Below are 23,464 nucleotides of genomic sequence, written 5' to 3'. Positions count from 1 at the left end.
GAAAAAAGGAAAAAGAAAAAAACATTTTGTGCCTCCACTCCATTATGGCAGTGCAAGCTGTCATTACGCCCGGGATTGTATGGGTGCCTCATAATATCCAGAGATTGGTAGTTTGTTAGACAGGACTATACAATTTGCTGCAGCCTTGAAGGATCCTTGAGCCTCTCTTGACGACTTACCGCGGGGAATTGTCGAAGCGTTGGCTTTTGTCTGCTGGAGACACAGGGGCAATTATCCAGCCTCCTGTAACGTTTCCCCAGCTTTAATCTCCCGACTGAGAGCAGAAAAGCAGAATGTCTAAGGTTTCAGAGTGCCTCTGGGTTCTATTAGCACACAACCACGTTTCTTTTCCCCCTCCCTCTCGCTTTCTCTCTCTTTTTTTAGCTGCTTTTTGTTCAGGGGAAGGCGAGTGAAGAGAAGGCCAGAGTCTGACAGGCAGCCTTCCCTTGGGCTTTGAGAAGAAAACATGATTATGTCATAATATATTTTCGAAAAGAGATCCATTTAAAAGATTGCTCCTCTGCCTTTTCAATCTAGCGTGGCTCTGCTTTTGTCTGGTTCAGCAGGAGAGGCAGGGGATGACAGATGCGCCAATGAATCAAACAGGGCACCTGGAGAGGTTTTACCACAGCCACAAATACATCACCGCAGCTGTATATGCGTTTTCCACTCAGCGTGAACTGCAGTCCTGCTGAGGTCAGTTAAAGCGACCCCAAAATGCATAAGGAAAGGGACATCCACAGCACTAAGGCCCCGTTAACACTAATATGTTTTAGTTTTAAAGCAATGTTTTAGAATGTAAACAATCCACGTCCACACTGGCGTTACTGAAAAAATCTCCATCCACACTACACCACTGAAAATGCACATCATGTGACACCACACAGACTCTGGCATGTGCTCCAGCATTTGCGCACGTCTGAGCTTCAGGTAGTTCACGGGTGCTTTGAACACACCTCCCCAGGTAAGAGCAGCGCAGGTGGACAGTTCATCAAGGATCTTCCGCTGGATTTCATCTCAATAGTTGTTAAACGTGATGTTTAATTCATCTAATCTCTATCTAATGATATTTTGGTCTTTTGAATCTATTCTTTGTTCTCATGAAACGTGTTTTGGCAGAACGCAAAGATAAGATTTAATATAGATATTAATTTATGTAAGCACGTACGCTGATTCTGCATAGTGACTTATTGCTTCTCTTTGTTTCTTATATTGTATAAACTTATTGTACTGTAATATTATTATTATTATAATTTTATAATGGCCATTATTTACTATTAAACTGTAATTCAGCAAAAGAAAGGGGATGTTTCGTATTTTGTGAAAATGAAAGGAGGCAGTAATGTTAAGTTAATATCAAAATGAAAATAGGCAGATCCTTATATCATGTTTTCATTTCATTGTTAAGAAAGTGAACACTACAACGTAGCCCTTGTGATGCAAAATAACGTTATAAAGTACACTGTTTTTACCTGAGGTGTTCTCAGGTGTTTGTTTTCCATATCAAAATTGCGAAGTAATTAAAGGGTTAAGGAAAGGATGCAAGACTGAACTTTGTGCACTTAATATTGAGAAAAAGCTCCAATCAGAATGTCTGCAGCCATGCTTCCATTTTCAGATGTCTCAGTTTCGCCATCCATACTGACACGCAGCAGCAGTGTTTTAAAATGAAATTGCCTCTCTAGCATTTTCAAAAAGCTCAGTTTTCAGGGCTCAAAAACTCTGGGGTAGTGTGGGCAGAAGACGCAACCGTAGCAAAACTTCTGTGTTTTAAAACTAAAATGTATTATTGTAAACGAGGTCTAAGAAAGAAAACTGAATATGTGAGATTCCATTATCATTCCATTAGTGGTTGTAATTGTCAGTCTTCACTCGCATACGAAGGGTACATTTTGGATCGCTACACTAAGAGGATGAAGAATAATATCTATGTATTATTCCGTTTCATAATAAATCAGGCAGCAGCTAGTGTGGAGGCATTTGGCCTTGTCAATCCACTAACTGAAAAGATCCACTTAAGAGAAGTGTACTCACATTTTCAAATACACTTTTGGAAGAAAAATATATTTCTTTTAAAATAGACCTTCACTGTTATGAAAAAATAATACATTACCACCAGTGTATAGCTTTTAACTATATTTCATTTTTGTACACATTTCAAAAAATATCAATACGGCCGCTGGCCTTAACAGCTTAAATAATGTCTAATATTTCCACTTAGCGCATTCAAGAGCAAGAACATTTGTTGCTTACAAAATATACAGTACGCCCATTCTTCCTTCCTTGAGAAAAATGAGGAACACTAGACATCAACTACACTGAATATACTATTAAATTTACACCACATATACCGTGCTCAGGATAATTGAGTACACCCCATTTTGAAAATGAATATTTTTATTCATTTATTAGTGAATATAGGCAAAGTATTTTGCTGCATTAAAACAAAACAAATTTATTAGAGATGCTCGGATTAAAAAGCTGGAGATCAGTATCGGCTGATAATCACATTTAATGACTCTATCGATACTCGCTGATCTGGCCGATCTCATGATGCGATCACAAGAATTTGTGTTAGTTGGAGATGAGCAAAATATTTGAATGACCTTGCATGTATTTAAGCCTTTTTACATATAAGAACTGAAAGAACTTCTGTGTTTTGACAATATTGCAAGTTCACTAAAACCTGGCTGGAAATATTACACAAGTAAATATTAAATATGAATATTTAATAATATAACTTCTTGTAATATACTTATTGCAATAAAAAAGTAGTTTATAAAACTACTTCCTTTTAGTAAAGAAGTATTAGTTTTATAGGTGTGCATTTTAACCTTTTATGCATCAAATATGCGCTGATAACTTTTTCTTCATTGAGACATGTTGAATACTTCTTTCAACATTTGCAATGTTTCCAAATTGCATTGATTGTCCTTTTTCTTACCATTTAAAAAAAATTGTTTTAGCTATTTCCAGTAAAGCTGCTTCTGACCATGACATATTCACATGTAAATGGCTAAAAGACACATTTAAGGGAATATATGCAGCTATTTATTCTTTTAGGTAAGGAGAGATCTCCACTGAAGTATGATACTTAGAAGGAATATGTATTTTATGCATTAAAAAGCTTGAAGCATCAGAAACCGGTACTCTGTATCAGCCGATCACCAGGATAAGTATTCGGTACTTAGTATCAGCTGCAAAAATCCTGATCGAAGCATCCCTAATATTTAATAAAATGATATTTTAGTCACCAAACATATTTAGAAATTGAAAGATAAAACAATTAAGTTCAAGCAAAATATTGGGAAATAAATACAACATACAACATTTAAACTAAATTTAATATATATATATATTTTTGCTTCTCTTGATTTTTGAATTTTTGGAAAAAAAAATCATTCAGAATATGTGTGCTACCCAAATAATAAGTCTTTGAGAAAGAGTTTCTCAAGCCAGGTGATGCATTAGACCAGGGGCTCATCTCCTGTTTACAAATGCATCACAAACTGCTTGAGAAACTGCTCTACTATGATAACTGGTGATGAAAATAAATGATGTTCACTAAGATGTACTTGTGTTTACTAATTGCTTATTCAGTTAAAGATGAATTTTGAACTGTAGGCCTACAAAAGCTCAAAACATCGATTTTTGATCAGCTTATTCAGACTAAAGTCGTAACTGAACTAAAGAGAAATGGAATTAAGACGCGGAGTATGCTTATATTAGTGGCATTATTGAAGTAAACATTATTGCGTTATTAAATTCTAGAACACTTTCACCAGTCCTTACTCCTTATTTGCATCTAAAATCCCAGTTTGTCACAAAGGCATGAATGAATCATGAGTAAAACTGCCGAACTGCAGCTAAAGTCAGGCATTCTGCTGATTTGATTCAGAAGGGCACTTTTTTTGTCAGACGGCTTAGCGGTCAGGTATACATCCGCGCTAAATTATCAAGGTGAAAGTCATTATAGATTTGCATAGAATAAAACCCGACTCAACTTTGAGAATAGATTAACAGCGATCTATTTTTTTTTTTAAATTGTGCGATGAGAGATATTTTACATTTTTAAAAAAAATTTATATTTATATATTTTTCTATAACATAAATTTGGGTGTACTGGTTTTTTGACCATTATCATAGCTACAGATTTGGCTACAGTACTGACTAACCGAATGTATATTCACAAATATAACATTGTATAGCTTCCTATTAAATATATTAATTTAAAAGATAGATTTGTGAGGGGTGTACTTATATATGCTGATCACTGTATGATCAACATATCAAATTCCACTTTATGCCTTGCTTTAGAAACCCTAGAAGGCTTCCACAGGATGAAGTATTAAACCGTGTACTAGTACAAGCCATCAAATCCATGTCTAAGCCAATTAAAAGAAACATCGTGGTTGATGGGATGAGTCAAATTTAGGTTATGCAAGTGAGCCGATGCGGCTAATGCTAAAGAAAGCCGCTGACTATAAAAGCAACTGTCCGTACGGAGTAAGATTGTTCATCCATTAAACCATGAAACATTAAAATGTTCCAAATTTGAAAAGCATAACCATTAATCATAAACACCGACTTGGATTCAAGCATTTAAGAGAATTGAGTCATTTTACTGACCCATAAGCAAAGAGTTTGTGTCCATTACCAGCGGCTGTAATTGCAATCCTGGCAGGAGGATAGAAAACAAAAAGCATTGTATTAAGGTGTTGACACCACGGTTTAATTGCCAAGCCACTGAAAGGAAATACCTAAATGCACTATGACTCAATTAGAAGAATAACTGCATTAGTTACTGGGAAACAGCCTCAGGACACAAATACCATTAGCAAAGAAACACTGCCATTTAAATTATTATACTGCAGCATTCAAAACAAATATTTTCACATTTTAAACAAAAATACATTTCTGGCCTTCTAAGAGGGACTTTGGATGACTTTAGTTTGAGCTTTACACTACAGTAAGAAACTGGATGTTGCTTGCAATCGATTAGGAAGTAATAGAAGTAGATGTATACGTGTAGCACTCATGTCAAAAATGTACACCTAATGCTAATTTTAACTATAAGGCCAGCAGGTTTGTCTATGGTGATGTAAATTAAATTTAACACTTGTGTGAATAAATCTGTATTGAAAATAAATGAATTATTTTAAGAACTTAAAATGAGCAATTGATTTACAACTGTGTCAATTTGAAAATTAAATCAAGTAAAGTAATATGCATGCATTACTCATTGACAACTATTGGGCGCACCCACCACTATTATAACACTTAGAATAATAAAAGGAACTTAAAACATCAAAAACTTCAAATATACCTTTTACAACTTCAATATTAACAAAATAACAATTCAGGACATTTTACTCAAAAGTTATTTGTTCAATAATCGTGATATACAGTAAAATGTAAGAGATCCAGTTAAAGAAAAGAAAAAGATTCAGTTCAAATAAAGCAGTTCAAACGTTTCAGATCAATAACTTCAATTCAAATGATACGGGTTCAGCAGTCAGTTCATCAGCTCAGTTCAATCAAGACTAAACCGATTCACCAAAAGAGCATTTGATTCACAGTGCAGTTCTAGAAAAGTCAGCGTGCCAATTAAGCGGAAAATCAAAGAAAAATAGTGCAATCTTCAGAAATTAAATTAATCGTCTAAAGCAGTGGTTCTCAAACTGTGGTACGTGTACCACTAGTGGTACGCAGGCTTCCTTCTAGTGGTACGCGGAGGAATTAAACATGTCATGTACATGCTACACACATTTCAAAATTTATCAAAAATGATGTATATAATATGCCAATATGACAATATGGGTGTCGGATGAGGGAAAGAGGGTAGGTTCATAAAAATTTGCATAAAAAAACGGGAGTTTCGGTTTGGGCACACGCTGATTTTCAGTGAGGCAAAACAAACACACACACAGACAGACAGCAACTGTGTTTACATGGATATCCGTAATCAAATTCTTGGCCAAATTAATAAATGGTGGATTTTAATTGTAGTTTAGCACTTTCATTCAGGAACATTTCATTCATGCCACTCGTGACAAACGAGATATTTGATACGAGGAACTGCTGGAAGCGTGTATCTTTCATGCAATGTTTGTTACGGCACGGCGAATGAGAAACAAAACCCCTAATTTCTCTGTGACTTCAGCGTCAGAAACCCATTACTTTTATTTCTGTCACAAAATTCGGTGAAAATTCTACTTGACAGTAATAGTTTGATTGCGGTGTTTACAAGTTTACACTGGGAGAGCAGCATTTACAGCAGATCTTTTAGTCCATATTATTGTATTGATTTTAACATAGCAAATTATAAAAAATCAACACTGACGACCACTATTTCCAAACAATTCTTCTTCTCCCACTTGTTTTGGCAACACAACGTGGCGTCTCTCTGCCATACACACAAGTATCTAATCGCCGAGACACAGCTTCAAAAATTTGTTTTAAACCTGAAGAACCTGAAGTTGGTCGAAATAACGCAAAAACAACCAATTTTCACTTTTTTTGTGAAATTTGTGTGTCCTAATAGTGTTTTAAGCAGCGTGGGACACATTTATGACTGTCAACAGTTTTAAAAAAGTGTTTTGGTGTTTCGTGACTCTTTAAGCAGTCTTTCAAGTGGAAAAAAACAAAAGTTTGTTCTGTTTGCAATTTTTAGCAGATAATTGGATTTTACTACCGCGTTCCTGGTTTAGTTTAACTGATTCACATCTGCATTCGTCTCGTGGGGTGACTTGCTATCTTGGATCATCCCCTGTACAGAAACGTTCTGACCAACTTTCTGACCAAAATCCAAACTTGAAGATACTTGTGTGTATATTTTCGTATTTAATCCTTTATACTGCTGTTCGCCTCTCTGAACTTATGGAGAAAAGACAACATAGATGGTGTCTAACGTAGTGGGGCGAGTTTTCAACGTGATTGGTTGATCACTGGAATGTCAATCAATTTACAGAAATGATATATTTTTAAACATTTTTCTCACATTATATATGCTAAACTGAATTCAACAAGAAGTTAATTTTTTAACAACTATTCAAAATTTTTATTATTATTAATTGTCTATTTTTACAAGGTTACATTCGATCACATTGAGCATGAATAAAAATTCTACTGGTTGATCAATTGGGATTTTCTCAATCAATTGGGAATTGCTCAACTCAGGGGATTTAGACTTTTCACAGATTCGTTCTTTGAGCATTCAACACTAGATAAACCATCTCTTTAATTTTGTTTTGACTGTAAACTTTTATGTTATAGTGTAAGAAGGTGTTGTATTTTATCAGGCAACCTGGGCTACAGTTTCAGTTACAAATCTTTAAATGTTTAATCATGTTTATTTTTAATATGTGTAAATCAAAAAGTGAGTCCAAGGACATAAATTGGATTGACAAATAACAATCTAGAAGTCTTGTGTTTCTCTTCACGATTTTTTCCAATTATGCTTGACAACCTGCATTTTGATGGAAATAGACCTTCAAAAGAAGTTCAAATGATGAATAAGGTTTATGGTGTTCAAACACAAAAAACAAAGGCTAGCTCCTGATTGCTAGGCAAAATAGCTTGCATTCTTTTCACCCATAAATAGCTATATGTCTGTCCATTTGCCTTTGAAAGCATGTGTTGCATGCGTTCCATTATGGCTACGTTGGGGAAGGCAAATTGTATTTTGCCACTGTACATTTACATGGCGCAGTCTAAACCTCATAATTCATTCAGAATAATCAAATCTGACCACGTCTGTATTTTCATGCAAAAATGTTCAGATGCAGCGGAAAGAAACACACTGTACCCATGATAAAATCGACAGAATATTTGCCTTCACATAAAAAATGAACAGAGAATAGTAGCCAAAATTTGCATGTTAAATCCAAGCGGTTTTTAGACTGCCACCCAAAACGTCCAGGCAAGAACAATGTCACCTAATGTGAAATTAAAAAGAATGCTAAAGTGGAGGGTGGAAAAAAACATGAGCATATCTATAATTATTTAAAATTAGCTAGTGCCCAGCTAGGATTGACCTCTCTTAGAATCTCATTAGAGATAATTACGACCTGAATTGAACACATTCTGTTCACCTAAGTATTTCCATATTGTTGCTAGTTCAGAGTCCATGAACTTTGCGCTTAAAATAGAATGAGCTTAAATAAACAATCTGGAATTTTACAAGTTGAAAGCAATGCAATTTTCAAAGTATTTATGGTTGCTGCACTAAAGAAAAGCAGAAAAACAAATCATTTAATAAAACCATCTACAAAATGTGTAAACACGGTGCAACTTTATGATGACTGATAGAAAAAGCAAAGACATTTTTAATTTGTATACTCCTCTAGATAAATGTGCGCAACTAAATTAAACCAAAGCGCGTGTGAACCAGGAAGCGAGGGTTTCAAAATAAAAGCAGAGCATTTGTTTCACAGAATGATCGGTTTCTCGCTTCAATAATTAAGCATGTTCTTTTTTTAACCCCCAGCTGGGCCTAAAACCTCAACATTTGTGTGAGAATGTAATTACCGTGTAGGCTTAATATGCGCCATAAAAGCACTCTTGTGCGCGTCTTAATCTCAACATCAAAGTGAGTGAGTGCCGGTACCTTCTCACAGCAAACGTATCACACAAATCTCATTACAGACAACATCTAATTACTGCCTGGAATTCAATGCTTACTTGGAAGGGATACAAAGCCCATGTCTGACAGCCTGGCCTCAAAATACCTCATCTTTTACAGCCACACTGTGTGACTCTGATCAAGGCATATTAGCCCCATGTCAAAAAGGATGGAAAGGACCATCATATGACTGTGGTCACAGGCCAGCAGTTAAAGAGATAAACAGTCAGGAATGCAGGCTTTTTACAAGAACATCAAGGTGTCTGTGGAATGCCGTTTTAGATCTAGATGCCCCAAACAATGCAGACAGATTCTAAATAGCTTCACAGGGAAATGAAAACAAAAGGAGTTACTTTAGTGTTGGTTCATATCAGTTCAAAAGCCTAAAGTGTAAGTGCACCCAAAACTAGGCAATATACTAGTTCGCTTGAGTGCTCGTGGTGAACGTGACGTCATCACTGTGTTTGTGGAGATTCGCTTTGGGCGTGTGTGACATGATTTCGGCTGGCGGGGAAAGTTTTTTGAGACTCGAGTGAACAGTTTTCACGGTGTCGCATTTGATTTGAGTTGAATATGAATCACATTAAAGAGATTTTATTTCTTGGTGTATTTTGATTTATAGGTTTTGCACTGATGTATATGTTACAATTTAGAATTTAAAACAACTTTATAGTTGCAAAACTAAAACGAAGTAACAAATTATTTCTTTGATAACTGGAAAATAATATTTGAACCTATCGGTTTACAATATACTGATGGCCTGTTTTTATTGGTTTTTCCCTTTTTAGCATATACATAGAGGACACAGACTAGCCAGATAGTAATGTGTGAATTGTGGAGCAGGCTAGACCTTAAAACCAAAGCATCAGTATTGTTTAGTAAGTGTTTTTTTTTTTTTTGCTTTTATTCTTACCATAATAAAATATATTTGTAGAGCAACCCATGTTCAGTATTTATCATTTATAAAATAATTTATTTAAAACTCTTGAATGATATTAATTATGACGTAGTTCCAGTAACATCCTACTTTTACGTATATTTGTATACTTTTACGGTCGATTTGTTTTGACCGCCCCCTGTCATTTTAAAGAATATTTCAAAGGCAAATGCATCAAGTATAAAAGCCTCATCCGTTTCATGAGCTAAAAATCAGCTTGACACGGAGGAGTAGAAACTATTGAATTAAGTTTAACATGAAGGGGAGTAATTGATAAAAGAATTTTAACTTTGAGTAAAATAACCCTTAAACTACATTTATACAATCTTGATCCATTCAGTTCAACAACAGCTGTTTTACAAATGATAATAGTCATTGCTTAGTCAGCATTTTCCAAAACACTATTTTGCTCAATCAAAACGTGGTTATTTTGTCAACAGGATGCTGTTGGATTGCAGAACTTAAATGTGCATATACACAGGGCATAATCAAATTTTTTTTGTTACTGCTGCTTTCTCATCTCTTATTTATTTGTTTGTTTATTTGTTATCGAGAGGAATGCATGCAGTATTAACACATTCATCCAAATGCCACTGTCAGGATAGTCTGAACGTTATTATCAGAAGTGTTAGGCATAACGCAAAACGCGAGGTACCTAACAATATTACTTTTCTAAGTAACAAGTAACGCATTATTTTTAAAATGTATTTTTCATACTTCAGTTACTAATTTGAAAATGTAATGCAAGTTACTTTTTAGTTTAAATATCTTTTATAATATATAATTCATAATATATCATTTATTTTATATCTAAAATCAATTGCTGAATTAAAATGTCACAATGAATCACAATCAATGAGAGAGTGTGTTCATTATTTTGAACACATCGAAGAAAAGGGGATTATAGTTTCAATGGACTGTGATTTTACTTAAGACAAATAGCAAACACATTGCTTTAAACTTTCAATAATCTGTATAGATGGCATGTATAGTATAGATGTATAGATGGCATGTGCAGTTCAGGGAATTCTCAGATAACATCATCCTGTAAAAATTTCTGAGGTTTTTTTTTCTTTAAATGTAAAGGAGGGTGTAGGTTATAAATTGCGTTGTTAAATCGCAAAAGAACAGAAAAAAAACAAGTTCTGAAAGAGATCAAGCTTTGACAAGGTAATAAAAAAGTAAAACAAAAGTAACATTAATTTTCATAAAAAGTAACTAAGTAACACAACTAGTAATTTTTTTGGCAAGTAATTTAATATTGTAATGCATTACTTTCAAAAGTAACTTACCCCAACACTGATTATCAGTACCTTCCTACAGCGCATTTTATCGTTGCATCTGCCTGCAAATCACCTAACGTCCAGTGTGGCTAATGACACGTCTTTCTAAATTCTGCATGCATATGTATGCCTTTTAGATCACATGTCACATAACTAAAGGAATACCCTTGAGCCAAGATAAACTACAGCTAATCTTAAAGCATCGCTGACCTGGTAGAAGGCTGTTAGTTAAGTTTGCATGTAAAGTAGGATAACGAGTTAATACACTAAGCTATTTTTGGGAGTTATCGCTGCGCACATGAACATGCAGATGAGGAAGTCAGTCGATAACTTCACTGAAGATTCTTGACTGACATTTAGCTCAAAAAAAAAAAAAAAAAAAAAAAAAAGGAGAAAGCAACAGTGCCATGCTTTCGGACATCAACATTCTGAACACAGGAGGAATAATCCAATTGAATCCACACTAATCCAAATGAACACAGCGTGTGTGGCTGTGGTTATCCCGGGCAGGGAGAAAGGGGAAGGGAGATGCCTGCACCGCGGCTTATCAACTGTCAGTGGTTTGCTGCTGTAACAGGCAGTGTTATCAGGGTCAGCCCTGCTCGGGGATTGGAGGGCCCTACTGTGTCGAGTAAACACAGAAACCTGTCCTCATGCTTATCTGTCCCGGGAGAGAGAGAAAGCCAGAGAGAAGAGGGATATAGAGGGGGGGAAAGAGCAAGAAGGTGGCAGAGGGGAGAGGAAAGGAGGAGGGAGACTGAAAGCAGAGAAAAGGGATCTGTCTCCATGGCAACCACAGTCCAACCCCCCCACTCTTTTCCCCACTCCTCTGCAGAACTCTGGTGGTCTTTGTGTAACGCGATTCCACTAGAATGCACTGTGTGGATTAGTGCAGAGCAGTGCCCGCGGGGCTCAGACAGGGCCATAGTAAAGACATTATTACCCAGATCAAACGCTGTAATCACACAGCACCGAGGGGGCTTTCGCATCCACGCCAGATAAAGCCAAAGCCTGGCAATGCTCAGGTGATTAGGCCATTATTACAGCCTTCCAGCCCTGTGCCAAGACCTTGCCAGTCGAAACATCATCCATCTCCACTGGCTACAAGAGAAGGTAAGTTCATGCCAGCAGGAGAGCATTGCTGCTGATCCACATCCATGAAAGCTGAAACTGTTGGCTCAGAAGCGTGACATGAGAAGCAAAGGCTGGACATCCACAACATGGACAATCCCGAAAGGAATAGGCAATGATGTTACCCAAGAAGTAAGTCTACTTCATTCTATGATTAAGATGTGATTCATATTAAAACAAGTTTGTCAATTAGAAAGTGAAAACACAGTAAGGAGCATCACTGATCACTCAGGCAGCACCCTAACTAGAATGCAACCTCACAAGTCAACTACATATACAGAATGCGTAGGTAAAACATTTGGGGTTTCCTTATGTACAGAAAGTACTCAAAGTTTTTTTTTTAATGCTAATAACTTTATAGCAAAACTACAATATTCCAGGAGTGCCTGAACTTTTCAGCCCACGACCCCCAAAATAACAACTCCAGTTATTAGAGGTGGTTATAAACATACAAACATTGGTTATAAGCATACAATGGTGCACACACCAATAGAAACTATATAAACACGAGCAAATGTAACCCACGCCGGTCCTACACCACACAACCCGTTCTGAGCTGGGATCGAACCGGCGACACTCGGCATGGGGGTCAGATGCTCTAACAAGATGACTAAAGACCATGGCCTATAGCGTCTGTCACTAGAGCACCTTTTCGGGTTCAAGGAAGTGAGGATTATCTGTCATAGTAGTTCACTAGCTGGCCACTATTACACTTAACCCCCTAAACCTTACTCCCATCCGGGTCACGGCACCATTGTAAACCCCGCCGGTCCAACACTACCCAACCCGCTCTGACATGGGATCAAACCAGCGACTCTCTGCATAGGAGATGGTTTCTCGAACAAAGAGGCTAAAGACCATGGCCTATATAGCGTATGTCGCTACAGCACCTTTTCAGGTTCAGAGAAGTGAGGTTTACCTGCACAGCACTTCACTAGCTGGCCTCTGTTAAACATACAAGACACAAAAAAGTGCAACAGTCTAACAACCGTATCATTTTCATAATCAATATTCATTAAATTTAATATAAACCTCACTTAATGAGAATGGTGGGCACAATGTTTGCAGCTTAAGACTATTTTCGGTATAATTTTGGAGACCGCCACTTGAAGATCATCTTCCATGTTTAGTCGTGGGCTTTATTTTTAATGTATGCCATAAGGTGTCAAAGTTTAACAATGTGCCGTAAAATCAATCTGCTGCAACTTACACTATTGCTGTGAAGTTAATCTAGCATAATAACCCCAGGGGTTGCAATCCAATGGGAAAAAAATGAAAGACTGATGTCTTTTTATTTGCATGTTGTTTTTTTTATGTAACTATTAAATATTAATTAAATATTATACAAGTTAAAAACTTCTGTAGGTTATAAATAAAATATGGAAATTTTAATAACATATATGTAATTAGACATGTAATAACATATATGACATTTTTGGAAATCACTAAGCAACCCCCCTTCATTAGCTGCTTTCCATCCAAAAATGCAAATTAACTTTATGCACAAAATTGGAATATTGCATAAAAGATGTGCAAATCAAGCACCGTTTCCATCCAACAAGTTAAAGAGAACAAAATCATCACTTTCTGATTATCTGGCGCCAAATATCAACAGTAAAGTTGGAATTTGCTGTGGTAGAAGCTTTTTCTTTAAATTTTATAAATTACTTGCGCCTTAGAAAACAATGCCGACAGGCAATGAACCGGTGGTGCCGCGTGAGACGCAGTGCACAGACGCTCTTAGACAGTTTTGGAGGTAATTAATAATATAATAACACCACTAGTGAAACGGCAAATGCGTTTTAGAATGACCAAAACCACATTTCAGATGCTTTACAATGTGCTCAGCCTGCTAGTTTGCCCATTCACACACCATCATCAACATCAACATCATTACATGATCTCGTAAGAACAAAATCACATGACTTTTTTAATGCGCATATTGGAATTTGTTTGGTAAGTGTTTCCATCGTAGTTTATGAGCATCTTTTCTTATGAAATAAAAAGTTTATCCTACTCAGTTACGCGCATACATTTTATATATTTTATGTGCATCTTGGCGTTTCCATCAAAAGATTTATGCGCATATCCAAAATGCACATAAAAAAAGGTGTATGGAAACGTAGCTAGTGTTTTGCGACCACTGCAATATGCTTCAAATGTTGTACTTCTCAATCTGAATTCACTGCAAAATCCTATTAACTACATAAAATATATTAAATATCAAAATAAATTATATACAAATAAAATACCTAACATGAAATGAGTAAAAAATATATATATTTAAATTATTTCAATTGCAGCACAATTTATCTACAATTAACAAACAGTATACACACTGAAGTAATCCTTAATCAATTATTACATTTTGAATTTCTGAAACACACCTACACACTCTTGAGCCTGAGTGCAGAAATAATGAAAACGGATGTTCTTTCCCGTGCACCAATCAGATGAAAGCAGCTCCTGCAAAGATCAAGCCTCTCTTGAAACCAAGATCACAGATCTCTGAAGGCTTACCTGATTTTATTGTCAATAAGAAACACAAGATGTAAATGAAAAGCTGTCCGTATCTCCAGCAGATCTGTTGAAAACATGAAAAGGGACGGAAACGACTGACAGCCCATCCACTCGTCCAGTGTCAGGCACTCTCAGAGGGAGCAAAAGCTTTCATCCCTGCACGGCCCCTCAACCTCTTGATTGAGAGGAAGAAAGTTCCAGAAGAGCACAGGGGTTGCTATATAGATGCACTCAGGAAATGCACACTTGTGTCTATGTGGGGGGCATTATGGAGAGAGAAGAGAAGAGGAAAGCACAGGGAGAGAGAGCATTTCAGAGCCAAAACCATCCGTCTCTGCTTTTATAGTCTTACAAAAACATCACTAAAGAGGCGAGGGGATGGAGTTCTCAAAGAGAGCCCCTCGCTATACAAAGGAACAGACAGAAAATAAGGGCTGGAGAGGGCATTCATCTCAGCTGACCGCCTAATAAGAGTGCTTCACTACCACCAGAACATTCAGAGAGGCCGAAAAGCAGGGTTTGCGTCATGCTTCTCCTCAAGAGCCTTGAAGTTCAGCTCTCCATTGATGCACCATTACAATGCCCACCGAGCAGACCAACGTGAGAGACTAGTTCACAACACGGAGACAGTGCTAAATATTTCAGTTTTTTTACAAAAACAGTTTATTGAATTATCAACAACTGTACATATCTTCAGTGACAACACAGTTTGCTACATACTTTGGTGTGTGTTTTGAGACGTGTCCATTCCTTGCAGCTCTTTTCTCTGTATTTGATTTGAAGAGGAGTTACTAACAGTGTGATGCTCTAATCAAGCTGGACAGTAAGTAGATGTCTGTGAGCGTTATAGTCCGTTTGGCTTATCGACAGACATTTTACTCTGTGCTTCCTGTATATGGAACACTATGCACACGAAACACAGTGTATGTCACTTGGGACTCAGGAAGGAGGAGGGGAAAATCACCAATTAATCCAAGTCTTCCACTGCAAGACAAGATGTCGTGTCCTGGTCATACAACAGCACAATGAAGTCACAGGTTTGCGAGGAGTCCTCTACTAATTCGTAAATCAAATCCAGGTCCATGTGCCCCCATGAGGAACTCTTAGCTTGTACGAGGCAGGGTCTCTGTTCTCGCAGGAAGGGAAACCTAAAACCGAACCGCCCTTCCCCCTGAGAGCCTCGACTGCAGTCTCAGGTGCCTTGCATGGGGTTTAAGCCACTCAAAAAAAAAATCCACAGGACATTTTACAAAAACGCCTCTGTAATGCGATTTAGCTCAAAATTGTTTTTCAGGAGGGAGGGAAAAAAGTAAATTAGATTTCCATTAAAGGTCAGCTTGGAAAATGAACTTCTCAAAGGGGGAGAAAAAAACGGAATAGAATATCCTCAGAAAAAAAAGAAAAAAAAAAAAGTCTTAATCTAATTTCCAAACCTCGAAGAGGAAACGAAGCATCAAGGAGAGAATGAGAGAGAGAGAGAGAGAGAGAGAGAGAGAGAGAAAGAGAACCATCACAAGTGTAACAGGACACCAAAATATAAATCTATAAAAGGCAATTTAATACTCCATTATGTACACTTTTCACATAACCTCCACACAGATGAAGTTTCAGAACGAAGCGCTGCTTCACGAAGCATTATGGAACATTCTCACTGCGTAGTGAGAAAAAAAAAGGGAAACAAAGTCCAAAGAAAAATTTGACACAAAAAAAAAACAGCAAGGAAGAAAAGAACGAGTGTTCCCTAGTGCCATATGAACCGAGCCGAGTGTGTGGGGTCTTTAGGGTTGCACATTTGTGTCCCAGTCCCAGCAGCTCAATCCCCCCCAGTGTCCACTCGTCCACGTCTGCGGTCAGTCAGTAAAAAAGTCAGTGAGTGAGACAGACAGTCAGACAGACAAGGGCTGTTCCTGTCTGTTTGACTAGGAGAGTCACTGGAGTGAGAAGTTATGTGTCCCCCCGTCCTCCTCCAGAGGCCTGAGCTGCTCCAGTCTGTTACCTCTCAGTCTAGTAGATCACTTCATACACCGTGGCCTTCTTGTCTCCAGAGCCCGTAACAATGTACTTGTCATCAGCTGATATGTCACAGCTCAGGACCGAGGATGATTCCTTTGACTGCAAGAAACAAAAAGATCCACATTAAAAAACATCCTCTGAATTTTAACTTCACATGTGACACAAAAGCCCCTGCATAAAACTCTTCAGACATCCTCTATTACTCAAAGAAAATGCTGACAGCTGTATACATAAGCACTTCACTCCCCCACCAACGATGCATTAGCGTCCGTGCCGAGCCCCTTCAGTCATAAACACTTGAAGGGTTATCATTATTTACTCTTAAGCTGCACGCACGAACCCACATCCGCACTAAGTGGTCAGGACCCAGCGTTAATGATATACTCCAGCCCATTTCCGCTGATCGAGGCCCGGCCTGTCAGCCAGCGGTCACTGTGCCCTTTCTACTGATTCAGGCAACCCACACATTTCCTGCAGACAGTCTGTATTGATCTCTGTACCTGGAATATGCTGGCGCCATAGGGAGTCCTCCATGCATTCAACAGATTGTCCTTCCCAGTGCTCACGAACCATTTACCTTGTCAAGGGAAATCAAACGTAATTAGACCTCTGTTCAGAGTACAAGCAAAATGGAGACATGCACAGAAAGCCCAATAAAAGACAGCCTAGCAGAAAAGGACAGTCAAGGTTCAGTTATATAGAAGTGACTCCGTAAAACTTCAAGAGAGCGCAGAAGCTCTAGAGGAGATATGTATAGAGGGCCTGCCCTCAATCTGGGAAGCATGAATCGGTCACTTACCACAGTATGCAAACTTGAGAGAGAGAACGCAGCTCTCGTGAAGGTGCAGCTGGTACTTGTCAGGCTTGGTGTGGTGGAGCACCTCAACGTTGCTGCTTTCCATACCAACAGCCAGCCACTCGCCCGTTGGACAGTAGCCCAGAGAGAAGATCTGCACAGGGGAAAACGCAGACAAGCTGAACATAGTGCCTTTGCAAAAAAGCTGGCATGAACCAACTTGATTTTCTTAATGCATGAAAAACATACGTCTAATTCTTATTTTTAAAACAAATAACTAAAGAATCATGCATAAAGGCTTAACATATAATAATTGGGGTTTATTTGATTAGTATTTTCAGGTTTCAGACTACCACTTTGAACTTCACAAGGGAGTACAGAAAGACAGACTCCGTGTACGATATCACTTGCACAGTGGCATCTCCAAAGTCCTAATGGCCATCAAAGGTCCCTCTAAATTAAACTTTATATGACTCCATCACTGGCTTGCATGGTTTGGGACTTGCATTTCAAAGCTCACATTGCGCACAACCAAATCCCCAATAACAACCAAAAAATAATAAGGTGGAACATAAATTTTAAAAATCCATGCTCTATCTTCTAACCTGAGATGTGAAGTCGTGCTGTTGGAGTTGCCTTCCCTCCCTGAGGTCCCAGGAGCGGACTGTGTTATCGAGACCACCTGTCCAGAGCTTGGTGCCATCATGAGAGATGTCAATGCAGCTGGCACCATCTGTGTGGCCTTGGAATTGCCTGAAAATCCACCCAAAAAGTGGTTTAGAGAATGGCCTCAAAGATGTATAATGAAATGCAAAACCTCTGAAAAAATCCCACCTGACAAGGGTCTGGTTGTGAAGGTCCCAGACAGCGATGTTTCCATCACTACAGCAGGAGAAGCACACCTTGGCATCTGGGCTGATGGCCAGCGCGTAGCAGGCTGGTGCAGAGGAGGTCAACTCGGCTTTGATTCGGGGTGTCTGGGAGGCAAGATCCCAAATGGTCAGAGTGCTGGCCTCTCCTCCAACAATGAGTGTGCGACCATCAGGCAACAGCTTACAGGATCGAATGTAGTTGTCTCTATTCTGTAAAGGGCAAAAAAACGGTTTAGCAAATTGTTACATTTAAGAATTAAAATAAGTATGCATGTACAGCACTGGAAAAGGGCTGGACAATATAACATATAATCATATCAATATCTCATGTCAAGATGAAAGAAATCTCATTTACATACTGACCACATGGAAAGTACAATTTTTTTTTTTTTACAATAAAAAAAAATACACATTCATGAGTGCTGCATGATTAATCGAGAAAAAAAAAAGATCTCGATTCGAGCCCCCACACATTCTTAATCCAGCGTATTTACGATTCTGCCAATTACCTTTTCAAGGTCAGGACAGAAGCATAAAAGTGGTCGCATAAGTCTTTATGTTTTTTTTTACATACGTTGCTCAGCATGGACACCTCCAAATGGTGTCTGTACTGTATTTATAAGGTATAAGGTATAATTCAACCAAAATATAATTTCTTTCTTCATGTAGTGATGTTTTCCAGGCTGCAAATTTACACATGGGCTGTGCGTTTACCAGAGACGACGCACACCCATGTCTACTTTAGTGTACAGAACCTTCATAGGCTGTGAATAACAGGTAATAAAGTTCTAAAATAACGTTCAGTTTATTGTACCATGATCATTTAGGAGCCGCGTTAAAAGTATGATTTGTATGTGTGTGTTTTTTCCAAGTCCCAGCAGTCATTTTAGAATTATGATTACGATATGTTTTTTTCTTTTATAGCAAACCGAGTGTTGCGCATGAGAATAAACATGTAACACTGTCAGTAAAACTACTGTATCAGATTCCCTTCTGCATTGTATTCAAAGTTATATAGGATAATGACAAATGTCTCATTTCATGAGCGAAAAAAATTAGCTAATATTGTCAATGACAGATTGCAAGTATATGTACATAATAATTCAACTTCAGAATGGTAAATAGTTCTGATATTCTGATTACATTTTACTGTGCATTAATGACCAGGACAAATTTAAAGTCCATTCAAGTCCACTATTCAAAGTGTATACAAAATTTAGCATTTTACCCAACAGTAGACATACACATAGGCCTAATATAATTATTGTTGTTTAACTAATTGTTTGAGAAATAACAATAATATTAGCCTACTCATATTAACCTTTATTTTACATCTACAGAATCATGAGAAAATCGTGATCTTGATCTTAAGCAAAAAAATTGTAATTCCCATTTTAGCCAAATCATTTGATTATTCTTCTCACTTTATTCAAAACTTCAAGCAAAAATGTGTGGTTAAGAATCTAAAGATGACAAATGATAACAGGCCCAAGAAAAAAAATATTGCTAAATAAATTACAAAATGTAAACTACTTCAAGCAACTTTCTCATCAATCCGTTATAAATGTTTCTGTCTGCATCACCATGATGCTAGGATTACATCATCCAAATTATGAAAAAGTGTTACCATAAACAATGTGTTTCCTGACATCACAAAATAAACGATAGAACCTAATATGAAACGACAGACTTTTTATTTCAACCACACAATAGAGATCATCATATTGCACAGCCCTTTACAGTACTATTAATTCAAAATAAATATGAGCAATAATACTAGCAAGTATGGTTCCACCCTTACCAGGCAGTCAAGTTGAGAAACCGGACTCTTGCTTCCAGGCTGACTGATGTCCCAGATCTTCACACAGCCCTTGCCACCAGTGTAGACGTGGCGCGTGGGGTTGCTGATAGTCACGGCACAAACAACCTCACCATGACTGAGTGTGTTGATTTGCCGGGCATGGCGAGGGATCCCTGGACCAATGAGAGCATCTGGAGGGAAGGGAACAGGTTGCATTTGTCCATCGGCGCTGACGTGGAAAGAGTAGGCTCTGTGAGAGAGAAACAGACAGACAGACAGACAGACAGGGAGAGAGACAGACCTCTTTAGTAATCTAGTAGTCAACAGCGCGCTGATTGAAGTGGGTTAATTAAATCAATTACGGCAATATGAGTAAGTAGTCTGAAATGAGGTATTAAGAGGTGGAAAAGGTTGTACTCTTAAGCGCTCTCGTGGAACTGTTACATAAATAGTGCTGGGATAGAGAGCAGTCTAGTGCGGCTATGAGTTAGTCATGATCATTTAATCTTTGACGGACACTTACGGTTTTCCTCCAGAGATCGAGGTGAGGCTGGCAGGGAGGCCAGGAGCTCTCATATGAGGGTGCTCGAAACCCGCCTACAGAAGCAAAATAAAAACAAGCTGGATTAGTATAGCGATTAAAAAAATAAAAAAGACAAAAAAATTGTGCAAACATTACTTGCACGTCATACAAATAAGTAAGATCTGTGTTCATTTTATAGTGATACTAATGTGCCATTAATTAGGCGTATATATATAATAAAAATAACTGGTCTGAATGATATGCTTTAACTGATTTTCCTCAAAGCATTACATCAAGCATCAGAAACTGTATACACCATTTTGTTTATATCCACTTATTGGACACTTTATTAGGTACACCTGGTACCAGATTGGACCTCTTTTTGCCGTCAGAACTGCCTTAATCCTTTGTGGCACAGATTCAACAAGGTACTGAAAATATTCCTCAGAGATTTTGGTTTATTTTACATGATAGCATCACAGAGTTGCTGCAGATTTGTCGGCTATAAATCCATGATGCAAATCTTCTGTTCCACCACATCCCAAATTTGCTCTATTGGATTGAGATTTGTGGGCTGTGGAGGCCATTTGAGTACAGTACACTCAATGTCATGTTCAAGAAACCAGTCTGAGAGGATTTGTGCTTTATGATATGACGTGCTATCCTGATGGAAGTAGTTATCAGAAAATGGGTACACTGTGATCATGAAGGGATGGACATGGTCGGCAGCAATACTGGGGTAGGCTTTGGTGTTGACAAGATGCTAAATTGGTATTACTGGGCCTAAAGTGTGCCAAGAAAACATCCCCCACACCATTACACCATCACCACCAGACTGAATCGTTGATACAAAGCAGGATGGACCCATGTGATTGGCTGAGTAGAAATTTGCGTTAATGAGCAGGTGGACAGGTGTACCTGATAAAGTGGCCAGTGAGTATGTATTTATTTTAATAATTATGCTTTTTTTTACTTGAATGACAATACTTCCAAATTTCTCTTGGACATTTGTAGGTTCGGAACAATGCAAGTATAAACAACGCTAAATAATGACTAGTTAGAGATTTGTAGTGTAAACTATTCCTTTAACTTGACTAGATCAATGTATACTGTGAAAACTAACATGCAACCGAAGAGGAATGATTCGTGCCTTGCTCCTTCATTTAACCGAAAGGATGAAGCAATCAGACGGCAGGCAGTCAGGTAGCCTGAGAGCCCAGTCAATGTAACGCTCATTTCACACCCAGTCACACACACTACATCACCTCGCGCTCTCCCTCCACTTTCAGGTTGGGGGCTTTGGGTGAGAGAGTAAGATTGAAATCGAGCAAGAAAATAAAAAGAAATGAGAGGAAGAAATTGGGAGAGAAAGGTAAGGTGAGGCCTACTTTGGAGTAGAGAGTAGGAATCTTTAGGCACCACAGGATTTGATTCGATTTTGTTTCAGAGTTACAATCTGATTCCAAAATAATCCTTAATACATCTCAATTTTCTGGCACAAATCTTTAAGATAAGGTACCCCCCTGGCCTAATTCCGAAAAAAAAAAGTATACGTATCTGTTCTGCAATCAAACAGAATAAGCAGATACATAAAATTTTAGATTTCAGAAGAGTATTTCCACATAATATCAAATAGTTGTTTTGTGTGGATGTGCACGAGAACAAAAATATTATAGTTTCAGTTTTTAATGTTTTCAGAAAGGTCCAAGTTCAAGATATGCAAGTAAATAATGTTTTAACAGCAGCTCTTCCACTAAGGTGCTTATTTAACACAAACGCACAATTACTCACCATGGGCGAGCGCCCGTAGGCAGCAGCAGCAGCCGCGCTCATCTGAGGAGAGATGTGAAGGCCAGCATAGACTCCAGGGTTGGTCAGAGAACCATTCATCTCATGGTGGCTCATCATGGCGAAGGGAGTTGGGTAAGTGAGAGGGGTGCGCAGAGCAGGGGCGGCTGCAGACACATAGACACACAGCCAATCATAAATCAGCATCAGTCAACCACAGGCAAAAGGAGCTGAACTCGGGAGCAGGGAGATAAATCTCAATCAAAGACCTGCCTACACTGAGCTGCTTCAAAGACCAGTTTTATGAAAGCTACTTTAAGCTCTGTTAAAAGGCAAGCCTTAAAAATTTGCTGAAGCTTTGGATTATTACCATATGCAAAGAAGTCTCTTTTGGTTACAGTATTGGCTGTGTTTGTGTTGCACACTTGCAGGAAGTGATAGCCAAACAACATCTCTGTGGACGTTAATTACAAACTCACCAAGAGCTTCCATCGGAGGCTTGCCCAGGATGGGCCGCAGCCCAGGGGTGGTGCTGGTACCTGGTGTGGGGGCATCGTTACGAGGTGTAGGGGTGTTAGACTTGAGACCAGGCGTGGAAGATTTGTCATTCTGCAGATACGAGAGAATAGAGAGAGAAAGAGAGATAGAGAAAACAGAGTTAAAATCCCCCCAAACGAGGCAGCATCCAGGCAGAAGATTTAAGTGCCGCCAGAACCTAATCCAATCCAATTCTGACAAACTCACTACTCCTACGAAACTATAAACCCTGCTATTTATCCCCAAACCCATTACTGCTACAATGGAGATGAGGCTCGTTTTATCCTTCCCTCGCTTCTCCCTCTAATCTTTTTTTTTGATGCAGAGGCCCAGAATGGTTAAACGCATTGAGTTATTAGCAGGGAAGACACGACTGATCCAGCTATGGGAATGCATTATCCCTGACATTTACAGATGTATTTAAAGCCGAGGCTGGGAAACAGACATTCACTTCTGAGCTATTAGAGAAAGTGGAAGATCACAGGGCGTTCAGGCTTCCCTAGCTGCCCCCTCCCACCTAACGCTTTTCCTCAAACATATCCTATAATTCTGCTTCAATGGCACAGACCCACATTCCATCAAATCTTATATGCAGCGCCGTCGATTATTACAGTAGTGAAATCCGGATAAATAGAGCTGA

The 23,464-nt window shown here is 38.3% G+C and overlaps 1 protein-coding gene and 1 long non-coding RNA gene across 14 annotated transcripts in view; one reads left to right on the top strand and one right to left on the bottom strand.

Annotated features, from left to right (window-relative positions):
- The first annotated feature begins 9,534 nt into the window (after positions 1-9,534).
- On the top strand, positions 9,535-11,239 carry LOC147839716 (uncharacterized). The gene is made up of 2 exons (XR_015514935.1): positions 9,535-10,650; positions 10,692-11,239. It is a non-coding gene; the product is annotated as an uncharacterized LOC147839716 (long non-coding RNA).
- A 3,894-nt stretch (positions 11,240-15,133) lies between these two features.
- tle3a (TLE family member 3, transcriptional corepressor a) overlaps positions 15,134-23,464 on the bottom strand; it is a 31,698-nt gene continuing 23,367 nt past the window's right edge. For 11 of the 13 annotated variants that reach the window (XM_087291506.1, XM_087291496.1, XM_087291498.1 and 8 more), the window contains 9 exons: positions 22,767-22,896; positions 22,291-22,454; positions 20,500-20,573; positions 19,977-20,226; positions 18,138-18,385; positions 17,909-18,056; positions 17,307-17,457; positions 17,008-17,084; positions 15,134-16,606 (listed from right to left, as the gene is read on the bottom strand). In XM_087291506.1, coding sequence (XP_087147632.1) covers positions 16,499-16,606; positions 17,008-17,084; positions 17,307-17,457; positions 17,909-18,056; positions 18,138-18,385; positions 19,977-20,226; positions 20,500-20,573; positions 22,291-22,454; positions 22,767-22,896 — 1,350 coding nt within the window. In that variant the 3' untranslated portion in view covers positions 15,134-16,498. 13 annotated transcript variants of the gene reach the window in all.

This window comes from Danio rerio, chromosome 18, assembly GCF_052040795.2.
Source record: "Danio rerio strain M-AB ecotype USA chromosome 18, GRCz13ab, whole genome shotgun sequence".
Taxonomy (NCBI): Eukaryota; Metazoa; Chordata; class Actinopteri; order Cypriniformes; family Danionidae; genus Danio; species Danio rerio.
Note: the sequence above shows the minus strand (reverse complement) of the source record. Positions and strands in the feature narration are given on the sequence as shown.